Source organism: Salvia hispanica, chromosome 3, assembly GCF_029641045.1.
Source record: "Salvia hispanica isolate PSC_SH4W2 chromosome 3, Shi_PSC_v1, whole genome shotgun sequence".
NCBI lineage: Eukaryota > Viridiplantae > Streptophyta > Magnoliopsida > Lamiales > Lamiaceae > Salvia > Salvia hispanica.
The window spans coordinates 8,114,244-8,136,948 of record NC_142694.1 but is presented as its reverse complement, the minus strand read 5'-3'; the positions used below and the strand labels follow the sequence as shown (position 1 = coordinate 8,136,948).

At 34.9% G+C, this 22,705-nt stretch overlaps 2 protein-coding genes across 3 annotated transcripts; both read left to right on the top strand.

Annotated features, from left to right (window-relative positions):
* The first annotated feature begins 12,052 nt into the window (after positions 1-12,052).
* LOC125214094 (uncharacterized protein At2g33490-like) lies at positions 12,053-18,284 on the top strand. 2 transcript variants are annotated; one of them, XR_007175062.2, is made up of 10 exons: positions 12,053-12,385; positions 12,941-13,013; positions 13,358-13,432; positions 14,151-14,212; positions 14,292-14,360; positions 15,316-15,344; positions 15,429-15,636; positions 15,729-15,938; positions 16,781-17,982; positions 18,114-18,284. XR_007175062.2 is itself a non-coding variant. In XM_048114971.2 (9 exons), exons 1-9 carry the CDS (start codon positions 12,272-12,274, stop codon positions 17,828-17,830), a joined length of 1,890 nt encoding a protein of 629 aa, XP_047970928.1. In that variant the 5' UTR covers positions 12,053-12,271; the 3' UTR covers positions 17,831-18,284. The 2 variants fall into 2 exon arrangements, 1 of the variants encoding a protein (XP_047970928.1); XM_048114971.2 differs by having other exon boundaries at positions 16,781-18,284.
* A 1,344-nt stretch (positions 18,285-19,628) lies between these two features.
* On the top strand, positions 19,629-21,527 carry LOC125211980 (uncharacterized). Its single transcript, XM_048111959.2, has 4 exons — positions 19,629-19,808; positions 19,904-19,966; positions 20,073-20,235; positions 21,173-21,527. The coding sequence occupies exons 1-4, from the start codon at positions 19,763-19,765 to the stop codon at positions 21,228-21,230; spliced, it is 330 nt and encodes a 109-aa protein (XP_047967916.1). The 5' UTR covers positions 19,629-19,762; the 3' UTR covers positions 21,231-21,527.
* Positions 21,528-22,705: the final 1,178 nt, after the last annotated feature.

Genomic DNA, 22,705 nt, shown 5'->3' with positions numbered 1-22,705 from the left:
TAGGCTTAGTATGAGGGGCAGGAAACTTGTGGCAAGTGCTCAATTTGATGGTTTCGAAAGGGCAATTAGTGATAGCGCAAAGATAGTAAGAGGGGAAGGAAGAGTGTGGGGTGGAGCAGAACGGGGAGTTGCAGGGAAGGGGGTGGCACCACCATAGCTGGTGGAGAGGAAGCCGTTGAAGTAGTGGCGCCACCACGTAATTCTCACGGCAAACTGTTAAAACAATCCGAATTCGCATCAAAGTTTGCGCCTTTATTGGGGAAGCTTTCACTTCTCGTCTCCTTTTGCTGCAGTGGTTGCCGTTCTTGATCTGGGTTTTTGCTGATGGAGGGCGGCGGCGGCGGGAGAGAAGGGAGCGGCGCGGTCGGAATGGAAAGCCCGCAGATGAAGCTAATTATTTTATTTATTAGGGAGTAAGAAAATCAGAAATTAAAAGTTTAATGTGGTCAAAATCGGGATTAAATCCGTTGACCGTTAGTTTTTAACGAAAATGTTGACGGAGGACCAAAATGATCAAATTTCCATATGTTCTGGACCACAAAATTCAAAAGATAATGTTTAGGACCAAAAACGTAAAATGACCATATGTTCAGGACCAATTTTGGCTTTTACTCAATATTTTAATGTAATACTCAATACTTTGGTTGAGTAATGCTGATATTTTTACCGGATTATTTTGGTTGCTTAAAGATGACCGGACCGGATCTCCTACTCCACTCCTACTCTACGTTCATAATAAAATAAAATAATTCACCATCACTTATTAAAATAGCCCATAATTATAATATTATTTTATTTTATTGTGAGTAGGTAGAGTTGGAGTGTAGTAGTAATGGTGGAGTAAAGGATCTCCTCCGAATTCTGAGAATTTTGTGAGCCATATCTCAACTTTAATGATTTCGATAATGAAATCTAATTCTAGATTTGAATTAATTCAACCACAACATTTATACTATAAGTGGAAATAAAATCACCAACCTACATCCATGCTTTCTTCTTTTGATGTAGAGGTTGAATCCACCAATTGATGTTCGTTCTATCATTGACTGAATCCTTCATAATTGAAGTTATCCCCTCTTTGACCTCAAATCTTTATTGATTCTTTTGATGGATAAAGAATCATAACTTTAACACATATATTTAAATATACTAGTATTAACCCCCGTACTATGCACGGGACATAAGATTTTTCATATAATGAATACTAATACCAATGAAACTATAGGAAATAAGAATTCATAACAATAGAAAGATTTACAAAATCAAATACTCCCTCCATCCACAAAAAATATATCACTTTTGCCATTTTTGGATGTCCGAAAAAATAGATCACTTTCTAAAAATGGAAAGTTTATCTCTCATACTTTTCCTACTTTTTCTTCCCTCTCTCATACTTTACTCACGTTTTCTTCCCCTCTCTCTTACTTTACTTACTTTTTGTCCCTCTCTCTCTTACTTTACTAATTCTACATTAAAACCCGTGCCGAACAACAATAGATCTATCGTTTGTGGACGGAGGGAGTATATGCTTATCTTGTCCCACTCTAAATCAAAAATTCACTTATTCCTAAATCAAATATTTCAAATTCAATAAACAATTTTATACAATTAACACTCGTGCTATGCACGAGACAAAAGATTTTCAAGTAATGAAGATATAATTACAGCTAAATATATTAAAATAAAGAATATAGAATAAATAATATAAAAACATATTTACAAATAAGAATATAAAGTAATTATAAAGAATATACATAACATTATAAACAACAACAAAAAGAAATTTGTATTTCTCTCAAGATACTGTAAATGAACCCTTTCATATTCAGCATATGATTTTATACAATTTTAATAGAATCTAACATGAGTGTAGTAATATTAAACAAAAATTCGTTTCCTGGAAGAAATGAGACTTCTATTCAATGACGGAGAGAGTATTTATTATTATTATTATTATTATTATTATTATTATTATTATTATTATTATTATTATTATTATTATTATTATCCTACATGACACCAAATTATCATCCGTTCATCTCAATATATTTATTTTAAAAAATATAAATTAATAGTATTAAACTTATATTGTCATAACATTTATATGTCACATACATTTATCATATACTCCCTCCGTCCCCTAAAAATAAATTTTTTTGAAATGACATAAACTTTAATGCAAATTTGGTAAAGAAGAGAGATAGAAAGAAAAATGTTTTAGTGGAAAATGAGTCCAACATGAGAGAGAAACTGACCTTAATTTTTGTTAATGGTCATTGCATACGACATAGCTAAAGGAAATTGTCGTCGTTGGAATCTAAATAGCAAGTTAGCAACTTTGAATCAGATGGTATTAAAGACATTTGAGGAATCAACACTTTATGGCCAATTTTATGGTCACCCAATATTTGACCCTCCAAAATATGATTACCTAACCTTGTAATTATCATTATATATACAATTCATAAAAAAAGAAATGTACTACAAATACGATTAATAATTTTATCGTACAAATAATTATATCTACAAATATCCATTACAACAATTTAATTATACCACAAGTTGATTTACAAATCAATAAAATAAAAATACACCTTTAAGGTTGAAATTATAGTAGTACTCAACTGCTTTGGCACAATTCGAAAGGAATAAAAATTGTTGATTAATTTGGTTTGTTTACATGAATCTATTTTAAATTTTATTGTAATTAAAATATTAAAGTAACCACAACAACATTTGTGAAATAATAAATTATATGAATATATCAAAAAGATTGGTAAAAGCATAATCACATATAAGTATTTATTATAATAATTTTTTAACAAATTAATTTTTCATTACAAAGGAATACAATTCAACTCTCTTCTCACGAAGGAAGCATAATTTAAATGGTTAGTGTATATTAAGAATTTAATATTTCAAAATATTTTTATTTTAAAATTATATATAAATTATTTTTATACAATTAGTGATAGTATAACTTATGTAATTAAATATAATAGGGGATATAGACGTTGCTATAATTAATTTCTAAAATTAATTGGGAATCAATTACAATCTTATGTCATGAATATTCAACTCCTCCTATAATTACAAATCGATAGCTAATAAATTTAATATCAACAAATGTAAAATTATAATATCACTATACATTAAACAGCCCAAAACAAAGCCCAGACATTATATCTCCATAAATTAATAATTGATCAAACCTACTTCTCAAACATACGGCATTTCTCTCTCTCTATCTCTTCCCAATCGGAGCTGCTATTACCACCGCTTCACCGCCCTGCATCTCAGCGTCTTCCGCCCTACCTCACGCCTGCTTGCTTCACCTATCCCACCCACCTCGGCCAGCCGGCGCCGCCCACCACTGACCGCTGCTTTTTCTTTTTTTCCTTCGTCTCTCTCCTTTCCTTCTTCTCGCCATTGTGTCACATCTCTCTCGGTTTCACGCCCCACCTTGTTGCCGCTGCATTGATAGGGAGACGGAGAGGAAGAAGAGGGACTTGACAACCCCCTAGCCGGCGCCGGTGCCTCTTTCTCCTTCCTCTTCTTTTTCTTATTCTCTCCCTTCTCTCTCATTGTTTCTCGTAGCCAGTCGTCGCCTTGCCGCCACTGCCCCGCCGACCTCCATTCTGAATCGCAGACACTTCTTCTGCACAGCCTCGCCAATACATCTGCCCCGCTTCGCCGCCCTCGCTGTAGTGTGCCCCGGAGTATTTTGGTGGTTCTGCACAACCACCTAACCGGCGCCACCGGCATTTCTCTCATTCTCCTTCCTCTTCATTTTTTTCTTCTCACCTTTCTCTCTCGTCTGTCCCTCTTGATTGTATAGATTTTTGGTCCAATAATATTGGCCTCTTTTCTATTTTATGGTGGTCATTTCTTAAAATGACAAAAAAAGTAAACAAAATAGCTTTATATATTCCCTCCAAGAAGGATAAAATTGTCTTTTCACCAAACTGTCACTTTAGATTAGGATAGATGTGCCGAGAATATGTACTATATAGTAACTGTAACTCTTTTATGCAATAAAGCATATGTATATTTTTTGTGTGTTTATGGTGATACCGATCACATATATTTATACACATCCAAAAGATGTGTTTCATGAATCACGTCGGTTCAACAACACAATATACGGCTAATTGTTTCTAAGAGAATTACTTTCTCTTATCAAAATCAACTGCTTATATTAACTGCATTTACGGTTATACATATACAATCATTTCTTTAGTATGTATATTCATGCATATAAGTTGCTTTAATAAGTAACCATCATAGCCCATCCTAATGCATTTTTTACATGCACGTAATTACACATATTAGTATATAATAATATATCTGCATGTATATTTAGTATATATGCACACACTAATTACTCCTTTTGTGTGTGTGTGTATATACACATATATTATGTCACTATAAATAGAGGTAAGAGAGGAGGGTTATCAATACACCCGATTCTAATTATTTAATTGAAATCGATCCATCGCGAAATCGTCTTTAATATTAGAATCCTCATCATTTAATATAAACTTGATCCTTATAATTAAACCAATAGATACATAGGTCACATAAGAATATAAATATTCTTACATTCTCCCACTTGACCTTTGTGTCGTCTTGATGGTTTAATAACCATATTGCGCACTTTTATATCAAGTTCATAAATCCTTTAAATACCATATAAAATTAGAACTAATCGAATCATGGCGGTCACACATCATTAAGCGACATGATCCCTTCCATGTATCACAAACCAATTCTAACTTTATACTGACCTTTCATTGAGATAGAACTTTTATTCTCAATTTATTATATGTTATCCACGAACCATAATTGTATACAAACTATAATGATAACATATTCAATAAACAGAAACACAACTTTAATTGAATTCCAAGTGTCTTACACCTTATGAGCACAATATAATTCGTATAGCAAGGCTTCCTCCATAATACCCAAATGCTTTTCATGGCCAATAAACATTTGGGTGATAATCCTTTATTTAATGGATCCACTCCAATTATATTGTCCTAATATGCTCAATGGACACTTCATGTTTCTGACTTCTTCATTTACCGAAAAGTACTTCAACGTCATATGTATCACCTTTTAAGTACTTGTCTTTCTTTTAGAAGAAGATTTCAGCGAAATTATACCGTAAATTCTCAGCGGCTTGGCTATAATGTTAACAATCCCAAGTCCCAAGATTAAGTTTCGCAATAACTTTTCACGAACCTTGACCTCAAAGCATGTCAACATTCAACTTTCATAGTGGAAATAGCAATGACAAACTATTTTCCACTTTTCCATAATATTGCTCCCACGACTTAAAGGAACAAATAGCCAAACGTCAATTTTCTACCATTGACGCATCCGGCATAGTCTGAATCTGAATATCCAATGACTTCTAAGTCATCAGATCCCCTTTATATAAACATGTTCTCTTTAGTGCCTTGCAAGAACCTGAAGACTTTCATTGCAGCTTTCCAGTGATCCTTGCGGGATTACTTTGATATTGATCCAACATACCAACAATAATATAATATTCGGTCACCTACATATTTGAACATAGTTCAACCTCCCAACCACTGATGCATATGGAATTCTTTCCATATCCTTACGCTCCAATTCACTTTTAGGATATTGTCCCCCTTCTAAATTGGAGCTATCTTTAAAGAGCAATTTTCCATTCTATCTCTCCAAAATTTTATTGATATATCCTTTGTGAAATACATTCAATAATCCTTGAGATAAACTCAAAATATTTCTATTTCGATCACAAAGATGTCTCACTTATATCTTCATTTCAAAATCCTTATGCTCCAATTCACTTTTAGGACATTCATTTTACCGAACTTGTCTCCCTTCTGAATTGGAGCAATCCTTATAGTGAGATACTACTTGTTAAGATCATGTAACATACCCATGTCATTTGCAGCAAGCAAAATATCATCAACATATAAGACTCAATTCATAAACTTGCTCCCACTGATTTTTACATAGATAATCAATCAATAATGATCTCTACAAAATCATATGACATAATGGTATCATTAAACATTAAAATACCATTCACAGGAAATTTATTTTAGCTCATATATTAATTTACTCAGCTTACATACTAATTTTTCTTGTCTTGTGGTCCATATACACTTTCCTTCAGGTTGGTCCATATACACTTTCTCTACCATTTCTCCATTCAGAAAGATGGTTTTTACATCCATTCGGGTAAAGCTCAAGATCATAATGAGCCACCAAAGCCAAAACAATTCTTGAAGAATAGTCACTTTTCATGGCTCGTTGGAATGAGTAAATATTTATCACGGCTTATGTCACATTCAGTTTTAATAGTGTAAACCACAGTAATTTGAAACAACCTATTTTCTTTTCCTTACTGATCGATTCAATATTTATTGTGGTTCACTATTCTCTTGTAGAATTGTGACAGGTTCATCTACTTCATTTTCGATTAGTGGGTTTTACACATCATCATGTTGTTCTATTGTGTCTTTTGATTGTGACACAATAGAACAATAGCCTTAGGTGCAACAATATGTGGATGGACCTTATCGTGGACTTCATGAACATCCATCTTTCACCACTCCAACTAATTTTCACATTTTCAATGAACCTCACATTTCCCGTTTAAAATATTCTCGTACTATGGTTAGAACAGTAAAGTGTATATCCCTTTGATTTTTGATTTTTCCGGATAGCCAATAAAAAATTCACTGACAATCCTTAAATCAAAATCTTTTCATGTGGATCATATATAACATTACTTATGCTCGACAATCCCAAATACGAATATGCCTTAAGCTAGGTTTCCTTTCCGTCCACAGTTCAAAATGAGTTTTAGGAACTGTCTTACCGGGAACCTAATTAAGCATATACATCGTAGTCTTTAAAGGATAAATCCACAATGAAAAGGGTAAAGTATAACAACTTAACATACTTCTAACCATTTCCATTAATGTACGATTCCACTTTTCCATTACACCATCCTGTAGTGGAATATTAAGCATTCTATACCGTGCACAAAATGCCTATACTTCGAGAAACTTTACAAATGAACATGGACAATATCTATTATAAAAACTCAACAACTCTATCCGATCTCACAATTTTAACTTTCTATCTAACTGCAATCCACCTCGTCAATGAATACCTTTAGGACATTCACTGGCTTGGATCTTTTATGCTATAGATATTTATTCCATAATGTGAGTAATCGTCAATAAAGATGATAAAGTAATTTTTTATCAACCCAAGAAGGAGTATCAAAATGACCGCATATATCAGTATGTATTAACTTAATAAGCTGAGTGCTTCTCGTGGCTGATTTCTTTATAATGCAATCAACACACATATTTAGGACACTAAATTCCGACTTTGAGGAAGACTTTCGTACTTTACCAATCTCATAATCCTTTCTTTGGAAATAGGACCTAATCTTTAATGCCACAAGAACGCCAAACATTTACTTGACGAACAACGCTTAACGCCTCGACTTTCAATATTAAATAAGGATTCAGAAAACTTTGCATCAAGATTGTATCTATTAAGTGAATCATATAATGTACCATTACCATAATAGTAATCATTTCGGTACGATGTGGATACACCATATCCAATCTTGATATTAAAACTTAAGTTATCCAATCCACTTACAAAAACAATATTTATAGCACACTCAGACACATAGAGATAACCGTTAAGATCTACATGACATCCGTTGTCTAAGATCAATCTATAAGTCCCAATGCCCTCGTTCCATGCCTTTATCATGTTTCTTATGAACAATTATTGTTTAAATCCTTTTGTAGATTGGATCAAACTAAATCCATGTTTAACATGAGACATATGAATTGTAGCACCAAAACTGGCCACTAAGTATTATTAGGCTCTTCGATAAAATTTAATTTAAAGTAAACAAAAACGTTATGTTCAACTTTCTTATCGAACGAAGCCTTCCTTTTAGGACAATCTTTCTTGAAATGTTCTATTTTCTTGCAAATGAAACACTTCTTTTCCTTATGGATATGCTTTTCTGGACCTTTCAGAAACGATTTATCCTTCCTTTTTTGTCTTACTTACTTAGTTTTCCTTTACTGGTGTCCACACCTTCAAGAAAGATTCACAACTTGATAATTTATCTTCTTTAATCTCCCTTCCTTTTAAACTAATATAGTCTTTAATTCTTTAAATGTCCCATTTATCTTTAGTGGTGTTATAATTCACCTGGAACAGGCTAAATTCAAAATGTAGGGAGTTTATGATAAATTTTGGCCGACAATTGCTCATGAATCTCCATTCTCAAGGTCGTTAACTTTACTGTCTGTCAAGTTAGACATGTTTGTCACATGATCGTGAATCGGCTGAGACCAGTCAAACTTCTTTGTAGTAAGCTCATTCATTATGCTTCTACATTTGACTTATCAGCCAAACTCGATCGTGAACGCTCTTTAATTTTCTTAATAAATTCCGTTGCTTTTTCTGTCAGGAGAAAAAATGACCTCAAATTTTCTGCCATCGTCATTCTCATAAAGCTCAACCTATTTGATCGCTCCCAAGTCTTAATTTAGACTTTCAATTACGGAGTTCTCTTCCATAATGGTTGAAATTCCTCTTCCATTAATATGGCATGGTCCATTATCTTTACACCCAACGTAAGTCGGATCTGTTTAGACCAATCTCGATAATTTTGCCCATTAATTTAATGACAGAGTTAGCATATGCACACAAATTTTATAAAGCTGCAACATTTATACATGCTTATCTATTCGTGCTTGAGTTCTTTAACGCAGATTCATAAACAGTAATAAAACTTTAAATAACATGCATTCAAGTAACATTTGGGTAATACTTAAGCACATGTACTTTCAGCGATGCTAAATATATATACTTTAATAATTAATCAAACTAAACATATATCAAATAAGCATGTTGCCTTTGGGTGTACATACTAAATGACATATGAATAAATGATTAATCCACTTCGTATTTATTAACTATATACAATGATCCACCTTTGGGTGATCTCCTAGTATATAGATAATAAAATTAATTGATCAATCAAACTCTTATGTCATTTATAGCATCTCTATAATCATGATCAATTAATTAACATTCATCATTTTCAATAAATAAATACAATATAACAAGACCACTTTGGTGATAAACATGTTATATATTATTTAAATATTAAAATCTTTAATGGGTAGAATATCCTTATATTGTTTTAACATTTCATAAAACAATTACCCAAGACATAAGCGGAAGCACATTAACCAAAATCGAAAAATCCAAGACCATTCAAATATCGATTTTGAAATCACATAAATGGTGAATTAACCAAATCTAGATTGGCTCTGATACCAACTGTGAGCCATATCTCAACTTTAATGATTTCGATAATGAAATCTAATTCTAGATTTGAATTAATTCAACCACAACATTTATACTATAAGTGGAAATAAAATCACCAACCTCCATCCATGCTTTGTTCTTTTGATGTAGAGGTTGAATCCACCAATTGATGTCCGTCCTATCCTTAACTGGATCCTTCATAATTGATGTTATCTCCTCTTTGACCTCAAATCTTTATTGATTCTTTTGATGGATAAAGAATCAAAACTTTAACACATATATTTAAAATATATGTGCCGAGAATATGTATATAGTAACTGTAAGGACCCGTTCACTTTCCCTTTTAGCAAATGCATAGATTTAATTCTTGGCCAGATTTCAAATGGTGTGGCCCACCTATTTTGAATTATATCCATGCGTTCAGTATCCATGAATTAATATCCATAAATAAAAGTGATAGTTCTTTTTTTCCAGCAAGAGGACGAAAAAAACCTCCAAATATTTTCATAATTCCGAGCCATACCCTTCAACCTCCTAAAGCTGTGGCAAACGAAAAAAATAATAAGTCCGTCATTTTCATCTCAAATTTTAGGTATTTTACAGGCACAGCCTCCATCACCATAGCCACCACCACCTCCGCTGTAGCTACCGCTACCTCCATATCTACAGCTTCCACCTCTACTTCCTCCTCCGTTGTAGCCGCCTCCGCGGGTGCTTCTCTGCACAGATGGGGGAAACGAAACTTGAACGGAGCCCGCTGCCTCGCTCTGGCCCTAAAGCTCACCTGGATCGAAGATTAGAGCCGTTTTTTTTTTCATTCAATTTCTCCTCTGAAGCCCTATGCAGCAGCTGCCCCGCACTTTCAGAGAAATTCACCGCCACAGTATCAGAAACCAACGGCGGTGTACCGGTATGCATCTCTGGTCATCGGATTTCCCATCCCCGCCACTGCCGCGGTGAGAAACTACCCCGCCACCGCCGCCGTAAGGTGTGCTGAAATTCTCGATTTGGAGGGGAATCTAAAAATTTGGGGGCAAAAATGTCTTTTAGGTGTTCAAGTCCCTCAATTCTGGGCTCCCAAGAATTAAAAACCACCCATTTGCCAAGATTTATTTCAAGAGCATTTCTGATGAACAGTTACGGGCTGAGCCCCATATCTTGGGCCTGCCAGAAATTTAACACACAAACTGAACAACAGAATTTGATCAGATATGGACCCAAATCTAGCCATATCTGATAAACTGAACATGCCCTAACTCTTTTATGCAATAAAGCAGATGTATATTTTTTGTGTGTTTATGGTGATACCGATCACATGTATTTATACACACCCAAAAGATGTGTTTCATGAATCACGTCGGTTCAATAACACAATATACGGCTAATTGTTTCTAAGAGAATTACTTTCTCTTATCAAAATCAACTGCTTATATTAACTGCATTTACGGTTATACATATACAATCATTTCTTTAGTAGGTATATTCATGCATATAAGTTACTTTAATAAGTAACCATCATAGCCCATCCTAATGCATTTTTTACATGCACGTAATTACACATATTATTATATAATAATATATCTGCATGCATATTTAGTATATATGCACACACTAATTACTCCTTTTGTGTGTGTGTATATATATACACATATATTATGTCACTATAAATAGAGGTAAGAGAGGAGGGTTATCAATACAACCGATTCTAATTCTTTAATCGAAATCGATCCATCGCGAAATCGTCTTTAATATTAGAATCTTCATCATTTAATATAAACTTGATCCTTATAATTAAACCAATAGATACATAGATCACATAAGAGTATAAATATTCTTACAAATTTTATCCAGGAAAAAAAAGAAAGAAAAAAACAACTATGGTGAAAATCACTACTTCGGCATTATTTATCACTGATACTTAAATCAGTTACTATTAAGTAAAAGTCAAAATTATCGTATTGACGTGACTATAAAAAGTTCATTCAAACAAATTTTATCATATAACAACAAAAATTTTGCCATGACATTGTCATTACCGGTTATAATCAAACATTTTTTCCAAATTCGAACTATAATATAAACTTTCCAAATTACGTAATACTTAACTTATAAAATATGGATTACTGTATTTAACTAAAATTAAGACTTCACCAAGGAATGCTGAAAATTCAGGCTAACATACTTAAATAATTTTTTATTCGATTTTGAAAAGTCTAAAAAGAACATTATTAATGCTGCTACGGTTAATCTCCCATGCAAGTATAATTAATTTCCCATCAATAGTCGTAGAAGAAAAGTTAAATTAATGTGAGATCAAAGAAATGATTAACGAGTCCACAAGTTTGACCATCTTGTAGGAGGGCAAACTAGTCAAAAATGTAGACTAGACCCCTCCTTTAATACAAGTAATACATGTACGCAATTTTAATCGCACAACCAAACACTTTTCCTACGCAGTTAAAAATAAAATTAAAAACACTTAATTCCATAACTATTTCAATTTTTTAAAATTCGATATCAAATCGATAATAAATGGCGAAGTGAAATGATTTATATTCCGACTCATCTAATTACCAAAAAGGACATTGAGGAAGAGCCGTCTGTCAGTCGCTATTGTTATTTTATTATTTTTATTATAAGTAATTATTAAGTCTGTATGTTACAGCGGCAGAAGTGCTGCCTGCCTTCACAATTTCGGCGCATAACGTTAGAATTTTTCTCCCTCTTCTCTTCTCCCTCTCTCTTCTACAATACACACACTATTTTCCCCTTTTCCTTTCTCCCCACCGTATGTGTCTCTGCTTGATTGATTGATTGATGTTATTGTTGGAAAATTCTGGTTAGTCTTAGTTGTAAATTAGATTTCAGAGTAAAATTATTGCTGCTGGAGATGAAATCGCCTCTGGGGAAGCTGAGAAGATTGGGGCTGAATAAGGGCGAGCCAGAGGAAGATTGGGATCACCATATTTCGGTGCATGTAGATGGCTTAGCTCAAGCAGCAAAGGTGCCAATCTAATTGCCGCCTTTCGTTTTTCCGCTCTCGGCGGAATATCGTTTGCTTTGAATTTGGCTCTAGTTGTAGTGCATCAAGTAGAGTCCTCCTCAACTCACTCTTTACACCGCCTCGGAATTCAGATCCTAGTTCAAATTCGGCGCATAATCATGTGCATTGCTTTGAACCCAATGCTGACGCCTTAGTCCAATCAGTTGTGTGGTTTGTCGAACAATTCCTAAGTCTTAAGTTCTGAAATCAAGGGTTATAGTTGGTGGGATGTTAGATGAAATGAAGGAACTGAATTCCGTGTTTTAGGATATTTTTGCTTGGCTTGGGTCTTTGATAACTCAACTTAAGATTGGATTCTGCAGGTTTCAATTTCTTATTACTAGTTGCTATGAGTGAAGCAGCAAGTTTGTGAAGAAATGTTTTGTGCTCGTGCTTTAAAAGTTCTTGGTGCTACTGCTTTTTTTATTTTTTCACAATTGGAGTAGTTTGTCACCGTTTCTGGGGAATCCTGTACGTGCTTGGAGCTAAGTAGGCTGTATTTGCTGTGATTTGCAGGATATGAAAGACATGAGAGCATGCTATGATGGCTTACTTTCTGCTGCAGCTGCTTCAGCAAATAGTGCTTATGGTAGTACATTTCCTTATGTTTGTTTGCTAGTTAGTTCACATCTATTTTTGGGAGCGGAAACGCTGAATATTGCTATACTGGTAGTGGTTTATGTGGGCTCTGGATTGTGTTATCTTGCTTGCTAGTTTTCATTTTTTTTGGTTTTGAGTTCTCAAAGGTCTTACTACAGTTTATTAAAAGTTTAATCGTGCATGGTTGCATTTAGTATAGTATAATCATTCATACTTTGTTCCTCTAGCTAGGATCTACCATATACTTACAGTATGTTAGTACAACAAACATCTACAAATAATTTGCCCTTTATAATGCTTTCTCATGAGACAATAAATATATTATCCTTACAGAGTTTTCAGAGTCGTTGATAGAGATGGGGAATTGTCTATTGGACAAAACTGCAATGCATGATGATGGAGATAGAGGTGAGTGGGCAAGTGGCTTCAACTTAATTGGCATTTCTTTGTTTTTCATTGAATTAATGAGTGATGTTGGTAATATGTTGTTTTACTAATCTCTACAATAAATATCAAGCCATACACAAAGCATCAGTTCACTGGAAATATTTATCTTTTTGTTATAGTGGCTTTGCTTGAAAAAGGTGAATGGATACATGAAACAAAAATGTATGATATATATTAGTATATAATGTTATTTACTGAATAGATAAACTCTAAGATATGCTGAATGGTGTAAAAAACGTTGGATGTATAAGTGACTTTCTCATGTAACTTGTACATATGTAGTCTTAATTTTTCTAGAGCTAATTTTGCAATTTTACGTTTCATAATTGCAAACAAATTAAGTTGATAACTCATGTTTGGATACAATTCTCTCAATTCTAACACATCTTGATCTTCGATGCTTATGATTTCTCATAATTGTAATACTCCCTTTTTTGTTTTATCAACCAGTGCATATATATTTGTCATAGTTGACCATCCCTCTATCCCCTGTGGTATGACAAAAATATGAAATGGTGTTTGTTCTTGATCTTTGGTTCTTAGTTCTCTCAATTTATTTGACTCTAAATTTTGTTTCTTTTTCTAATTTCTTATTGAAGCATTTTTCCTTTTTCTTTTAGTGTTGTTATAATTGGATGTTACAAAATATATTGCTAGATGATTTTCTGTGGTTTTGCAGGAGGTGCAATATCATTGTTGGGGAAAGTGCAGCTTGAACTTCAGAAACTTGTTGATAGCTATGTTAGTATTTGTTGTTATTGATCTCTTGTATTACCTCTAAACTAGAGGATTATTTTAACATACCAATTCTTCATTTCAGCGGTCACATATTATCATGACAATAACGCATCCATCAGAATCTCTCCTGAGTGAGCTACGTAAAGTGGAGGTTTAAGCACTATACTTTTCATTTTCATTCTTATATTTGTGAATTGTTGTAATTCTATCCCCAAGTCTCTTAGCTATAGAATGATCGTTTGAAGGTTTAAGTTATCCCAATGTTATACCTATGATGAAAATAAAGGGTTACTTGATCTTATCTCGAAGGAAGGTTTACACGATCTTACTAGTAAGTAGTAACTCGTAACCATGTCCGGATTAGACATAAGCTTGCTTTTTCAGCCACAAATGATCTCCCTTGGATCAGTAATGATATTAATATTTGTTGTCACAGACAACACTTCCCCTGTAACTGAAAAAGAAAGGTGAATGTAGGTTTTCAAAGTTTAATGCAAGTTTAGTAAGTATGACTAAATCAACTTTTACCAATTTATTTTCTTGGCTCTGATTGAAATCTGATGTATATTCTACTGTTTTTGTCTAAAGTTCTCTGCTTTATGAGCTTTTCCTTACTGTGCTAGTCAATTTTTTCTTTTTATTGTAAATATTTCATAAGATTGAGCATTTCTAACAAACTTTATTAGTGCATATGAAAACAATGTTTTGGTACTGAACTTGGCTACTGTTGTTAAATACTGTAAACTATGTTATTCTATTTGTCATCCAGAGAAAATTGTTTTATGTGTTTTTTTGGCTGGTATGCCCTAATTTATGTGCCACCATATGTTGGAATGACTCTAATCCTGCAATGCCAACCCACCTCACATATAATTATGCCCAGCAAAAAAGGGAAGGTGTGGATTGTGGTGGTGATAACCTATTAACCTGACCATCTGTCCTTGTCTAGAAGGTTCTGTTATAATCAAATTAGTTTGTAGTTCCAGTATTTTCTTGACTGTAAATCATGCAAGGTCCTGCTGTCTTAGCATGACTTGTGAAACAGTTTTCTACCTATTCAATATTTGATTCGATTCCAGGTAGTTAACTATTCTTTATTGCTGCAGGAGATGAAATTGCAGTGTGATGAGAAAAGGTTTTTGCTTATTCGATGCATCTTTTTCCCATATATTCTTTGCCATGGTTGATTCTTATTTATGCTTGCATAAATGAATTACAGAGAAATATTTGAGTACATGTTGGGACAATTTAGAGAAAAAAGAAAATCAAGACATGCAAAGGGGGAAACTTTTACCTCAGAGCAATTGAAGGCAGTTTGTGAAGAATATGACGAGGTTGCAAGGCTGTGCATTTTTCGTGTAGAATCACTGAAACAAGGGCAGTCCCGGAGTCTATTGACACAGGCAGCTCGTCACCATGCGGCACAGGTTCTTTATTTTTTTATTGTTATCATTAACTCTTCTACGTGTGTTTTTTCCTTCTGAATTGTTCATGTTTGTTTTTGGTTTGCTGAAACCAGTTAAACTTTTTCCGGAAGGGACTACAATCTCTCGAAGCTGTAGAGCCACATGTAAAGAATGTTGCAGAAAAGCAGCACATTGACTATGAGTTAATTGAATTGAACGATGGAGACAGTTTTCAGACTAATGATGATGGAGAACTAAGTTTCGACTATACCCTGAACAAGAAAGAGATTGAAAATACTACCACATCAAGGAGTTCAATGGAGGTGAGCTTTTCGATTGATCTTTGACTTTACAACTTCAGTAAAAATTACTCGACTAAAATAGAAAGTGTCAGTTCTATTGTTAAAATGTGTTGTTCTAATATGAGCTTTCGTTATCCTATGCTATATATTGTGCATAAAAAGCTGGGTGCTAAGGCATTTTGGACTGTGAATTTAAAGCAATAAAAAAAAGTTATTATATCCTCTAATTTAAGCTATTGTAAAGGAACAAAAATTCTGTAATTACTTCTCCCCTTGGATTAGTTATTCCTTCTTGTATTTTATGTAGGATGTTAATGGAATCTCTAAAAATGCAATATAAGTGGATTATGATTTTCTTGGGCCAAAAATTGTTGAAGCTTTTCATAAATTGTTATTTGGACAAAAATTATGTAATTACTTCATCTCCTTGTATTTTATGTAGGATTATAATGGTATCTTTAAAATGCACGTGGATCATGATTTTCTATATATGCACTTATAATAAGAGTCAGCTGCTTCTGCAAAAATCAAAAATATTTTTTGCGATTCGTGAACAAGTTAGAAAAAAACGTCTCAAAGAAGCAAATCTGCTGTCACCATCCTTGCCTAAGCTGTAAAATATAGATGAGAGTTTAGGGTCTCTTTCTCAACTCCCCAGAGTATGTCATAGTTTTGGTTGGTGAATGCTATTTGTTACCATGATCAGATTGGTAAACTCGTGTTATTTGTGAGTTTGATTTCAATTCTCTGTGGCCTGGACATTTCTGTTCTTTCTCGTCTGCACTTAAGTATGTGTTAGTATTAACCTATTATGTTGCAGTTTTGCACTGTAGCTGAGCTATCCTGTTACACTGATTGTGCAGCTAGATCAGATGGGTGTATCAAGTTCCCAAACATCACAGGTGAAAAATCTTGACATGCAGCTAAGCTTTGGCAGAAACCAAGGGGATGTATTCTTTAGTGAACAACGTAGAGCAGTTAATAGTCATTCTGCTCCATTATATGCTGAGAAGTTTGACCCTGGCGAAAGAATTAGAGAAATGAGGAATTCTGCACAGAAATATAGTAGACATGTGCTTCCCACTCCTGATGATGCAAAGGGTTCAATGAATAGCTCTCCATCCCTATCTAGTACCAAAAGCTCCGGTGGGAGCTCAAAAAATCTATATCATTCATCTCCACTGGACATTGAGAAGCAGAAGAAAATTGTAGAGGGTCACATATCTGCACGCAATCTTCCAAAATCTCAGGTGCCTGCTGACGATAACAGCAACAAGAAGCATTTTCTCCCTCTACCCCCTCCTGTCCCGCAGTTGGACACACGAAGTGGGTCTGATAACCAAAAGATACAAAGGCAAGCCTTTTCTGGTCCGATAGTGAGCAAATCATATAACAAGCAGCCACTTGTACCCACCAGTGGACCTATCAGCTCTACAGAAGTTTCAGGGTTACATGGTTCTGTTTCTGGCCTTCAGCCACCAGTGTTGAATGTGTCTCAGAATGCTCCGCCTCCACCAGTATCTTCTCCGAAAATAAGTGAGCTTCATGAGCTCCCTAGACCTCCTGAGTCCTTTGGCTCCAAGGCCATGCAATCTGCCGGGGCTATCGGACACTCAGCTCCCTTAGTCAGTAGAAATCGAGAAATATCTCCTACGAATAGGAATCGATTCGTGTCGTCAAAAGAAGGGTCCCCACTCCCTCTCCCGCAACTAACTGTCTCCAGAAGTTTCTCTATACCCTCTAGTAGTCAGAGAGCAACGGCATTTCATCCAGGCAAGGCACTGGAACCCTCTCAAATTGTCCAGAGGACGGAAAAATTACCTTCTCCCCCATTAACACCTATATCATTATCAAACATGAAGTCTCCAAACTCTGGACGGATAGGAGGCAAAGTGAATGATTTTGGTGGTTAGGTCTTCTATTATTTGACTGGCTCGATCAGTATTTCACTTGTCGATTACACATTTGGGATTGTGTCACTCCCAATCTATTTGTTTCCTCCTTGCCATGTGTGGAAGAAGGGGGGGAGGAGTTCTGAAAGCCTTAGTGATGTGAATTTTGCTTGGTATTGCTTTTGACGTCAACATTGTAGCTATTGGTATATAATGTTATGATATATTAGGGGAAAGAAAAAGGATTGATCTCTTGTGAGATAAATACCATCTGAATCCAAAGCTGAAATTTTAGTGGATGCAGGTGGCGGCTGAAGTAACTTGCACCAGCCCTTGAACAAGTCGCAGTTTTATGGAGTTAGGATCCTGCGATATTTTACTGGGTGAAAGTTTGTATATACTGTTGTTGTTTTGCTTTATCTAACATTCAATTCGGTCAAAATAACTTTTACTCCCTGCTGCTTCGCTTTCTCTACCTTTATTTCTCCCATTTTAATTTTTCCATTTCTTTGGGTTGTGGGGGTTGGTTTCTTAGGTTTGTTTAAGGCTGTTATATTTTGATTAATTTAAAGAACCTTGAATCCATACAACTTAGAAGGGTATGCTATATTTTGGTAAGAGTTGCAATAAGTTGTTAGTAAGATGCAATGTTTGAACATTTTGCAAGTTTTAGTGTTTGAAAAATCGAGCTACATTTTGTTAAAGAGAGACGAAGTTGGAAGGCAGGGTAATTTTTTAAATTGATGGTTGTTTATAATATTATGATAAAATAAATTGGAAGTGAGACTTTTTATTTTGAAAAGCTTATAAGTTGTTGAATTTATTTGTTCCATTTGTAAGAGCATCCGCAATGGTGCTTAGGCCAGCTAGGCCAGCAATAGGCCAGCCATTCTCTCCCCTGTCACGTCAGCAATACTAAAAAATCCACCTGCCACATTAGATTTAGGCTAGCCATAGGCTAGCCATAGGCTAGCCATAGCCAGCCGCAATAAAAATAATTCAAAATATACTACATTTACGGAATTAAAATTACGATTAAAATACGGAATTAAATTTACGAGACATATACGGGAAAATTCATTAATTTTATTTAAATAAAAAAAAGTACATTAACTAAAAATCATAAAAATAACATAATAAAAAAAATCCGGGCTTCCACACACGAGCCACCTTGAATCTGTTATAGTTTGCCGCTAGCCGAACGGGGGTCTCGCCCGACGGTATGACATGTTTCTGTTTCAGGTCTTAATTTTGTATTGGGCTAGTTGTAGTTGTCCATCGCTAGATGTTGCTCTTGTACAGAAATTTAGAGATAGAGAAAATCGCGTTTATATAGTTTTTCAAAAATTTAAAAAAAGAATTAAAATTTTTTTTTAAAAAAAGAATTAAAAAAAATTAAAAAAAAATTAAAAAAAAACAAAATTCGGCGCTGGCCGATCGCTGGCCGATCGGGCCGCCACAATGGCGGCCAGCGCATCGGCTAGCGCATCGGCCAGCCCACGCCGATCGGCTCGCCGATTTCGCGCTGGCCGACTCCAATGGTTCGGCTAGCCGATCGGCCAGCGCGACGAATCGGCTAGCCGATCGCTGGCCGACCATTGCAGATGCTCAACGTGATTTAAAAGCTTATGTAATGAACTTATAAGGTCAATCAGAATCAAACACACTATTAATAATTTTGGTCTACGCCCTACGGTAGCTTAGTTTTTTTTCATAAAATACATTATGATAATTTTAGAGCCTATCAACACAGTCCACGTGGCGTCCTTATATGGACCGGCCGACACAGTTAGAGACTTAGAGTCGTATACAGTGAGAACTCCATCATCACCATGTCCATCTCTATAATGAGAGTGAAAATATTCAACTGCAATCTGAAAAATAAAACCTAAAATCTTAATCACCTTTGATCATCAATTTCGCTCTCAAATCGCAGTGATCGGAAATTCCAAAATGACTTATCACAGCGTGCCGCAGGGACCACACCATCCTCCACCAGGTTTCCTTCCCTCTGCTCTCATCCCTCCATTTTTCATTTCAACTCATCCTATTCAATTTCTCAGTTTACTGGTAATCGGATTCATGTTTGATTAGGGCACGCCCCCCCACACCATCCGCCTCCACATCATCACGACGCACCGCACCATCCTCCACCAGGTTCTTTTCCATTTTCAACCTCGTTTCAACTATCATATTCAATTTCACATTTTACTGTGTTTTTTCCTGTTAATTGGCTTAATGTTTCATACACATGTTTGATTAGGGCACGGACCCCCTCACCATCCGTCTCCGCCGCCCCCTGGGCCAGGACCTTACCAAGGATACTTCAATCCTGGCCACGCTCCCCATCAGCCTCCGCCTTCTCACCACCATCACGATGATCATCATCACTCTGATTCTGCCTGCTTTTCCTTCCTTCAAGGCTGGTATGTTCAGTATTTTTTCTACATTTACTGCAAATTAGGCTTTTGTTGCTCATTATGTGTGAATTTGATCTATTAAGCATCGAACACAGATGTGCTCTAAGAAACTTCTCTAGGTCGGTCCATGATGCATATCGATTAGGTTCACATTGTTATTTAGTTGGTTCTGCTAAGTGCATATCCAAAATCTTGAACTTAAAACAGATGAGCGCTGTTCAAATGATCATTACAGTTAGGGAACATTCGATTCGACTTTGTTCAAAGCTGGTCTTGTTGCAAGCTGCAAACGTATTGCCTGATGTTTACAGTCTATGCTTCGCCTTTTTCTAAAGATTACATCTTTGTAAAGTAATGGCTATGCTCACGTTCCCGATTTGGTGGTTGGCCAGGCAGGGGAAATGATCTCCCATCTGCATTGTATCCAAACGTAAATTACATCTAACAATTGAATTTGCTTGTCAGTTGTCACCTAAAGTTTTCAAGAATCTCATAATGTAACTATTGTTTCTTTATGCAAATTTGGCTATACTCGTTGATGGTTGGAGGTAAAGAATGTTGATGGTTGGAGGTAAAGAATGTTGATGCTTTTCAACTCGGTAAAGGTTCACTGTCTAAGCTGGTTTTTGAGCAAAAACATATGGCTTGTCAATCTTGACTTGAAAAGAGATGAGATAGCTAGGAACTTAGATTGCATTTGGAGCTAGTTCTTGAAACACATAGATAACTATTCTTGGGCTACACCCTTGAAGTGAATTCTACAATTTTTAAATAATAAAGTGTCATAAGCTTATTCATAAAAATGTTCACCTAATCCCCTTCAAAAACATTGAACGATTTTTATCTTCCATGAGTTTGATTTATTTGGCTTGTCATCTCATGGAGTGTTGATCATTATATTGAGCACCGCATCAAAGTAATGACATGTGTTCGTGATTTGCAGCTTATCTGCGCTTTGTTGCTGCTGCATATGGAGACAGTGTTGCCGCTGCTGTTTCTGAGTGTACAAGCGTGCCTATTTGATGTCTTTGGTTTGCACCTTATATCAGTATCAGTTAGCTGGTGCAGATCTGGTGAACCCGAGACCTATTGTAGACTACAATGATAGTATTTGTATGAATAAGCTCTTTACTACCCTTGTAGTATAGTCACGAGTAAAACCTAAGCTTACTAGACTATATTGTAGTAACCCTTTGTTGTACTTGTATTTGTATCTCCTAGTGAAGAAATTATTCTACTCTTTGTTGTATCCCAATTTCAATATAGTTATATAGGTGACTCTGCAGTTATACTGGAAATTACTTTAACAGTTCATTCCCTTTTTACTAAGTTTATTCATGTGCATCAATATCATGAATAAGCTAGTACCATAAGCTAAGCTAATTTCAGTAACATTACACCAATACACTAATTATTGATTCTAAATCCACCGACTACTCTGAATTTTTATTTTTCCATAATTTTTAAACTGGTATCTATGCAAAACTTTATTGTTTTCCAGATTAATGTGTAACCGAATTAATAGTCGGACAAATCGATTGGTTTAAAATAACTACTCCGTACTACTTACCCTATTGACATCTCTACCATAAACTAGACCTGCCCACGGTACATGAATCGGCGGTTTCTGTTCGGAACCGCCGGTTCCGGTTCTGGGAAATATGGAACCGGAACCGAACCGTGAGGCTGTTTCACGGTTTCGGTTTCGGTTTCGGTTAAAAAACCGGCGGTTTCGGTTTCGGTTCGGAACCGCCGGTTTTTGGACGGTTCCTAGCGGTTTAGGTTCGGTTTCGCGGTTTCACGGTTTTTTCCGTTAATTTTTTTTTGCCATATAGTTTGAAATTATAAAATAAATTGGAACAAGGAAATGAATAGTTTAAATTGAGTTGTTAACACTAAAATGAGGTGAGTGTAAGTAAGGATAGAGAGGAGTATTTAATATAGATAAAAATAGAGAGAAATGAGATCCAATTTGAATTTAAAATCAACATTTAAGAATAAATAAATAAATAAATAAAAATAAAAGAAATGGTGGTTTATGCAATCAATTTTGAATAGTGCAGCCATCGCCCACCGTCAACCAATCAATTTTGAAGACTCAACTAATCAATTTTGAAGACTACAACATTAACCGGTTAATGTTAATTTATTATACTTTATTTAAAGTAAACAATTCTTCTAAGTTTATTTTAAAATGTTGGATAAATATTTATTAATAATTATCCATACTCCATAGATTCCATACGTAAAAAAATGTGTTAATTAATAAAATCGAAAATAGTATTATAAAGTTATTACCATAAACCATACAACATAGACTCCATCTTGTAATTTAGTTATTTTTATTTTATTATCTTTTATCTTATGTTTTTACCATCCAATTTTACCAAATAGTATTATAAAGTTATTTTTGCTACAAAATTTTGTCCCACATTATTGTTTCTACGGATATTACCAAATCTAAAAATGAAAGTTA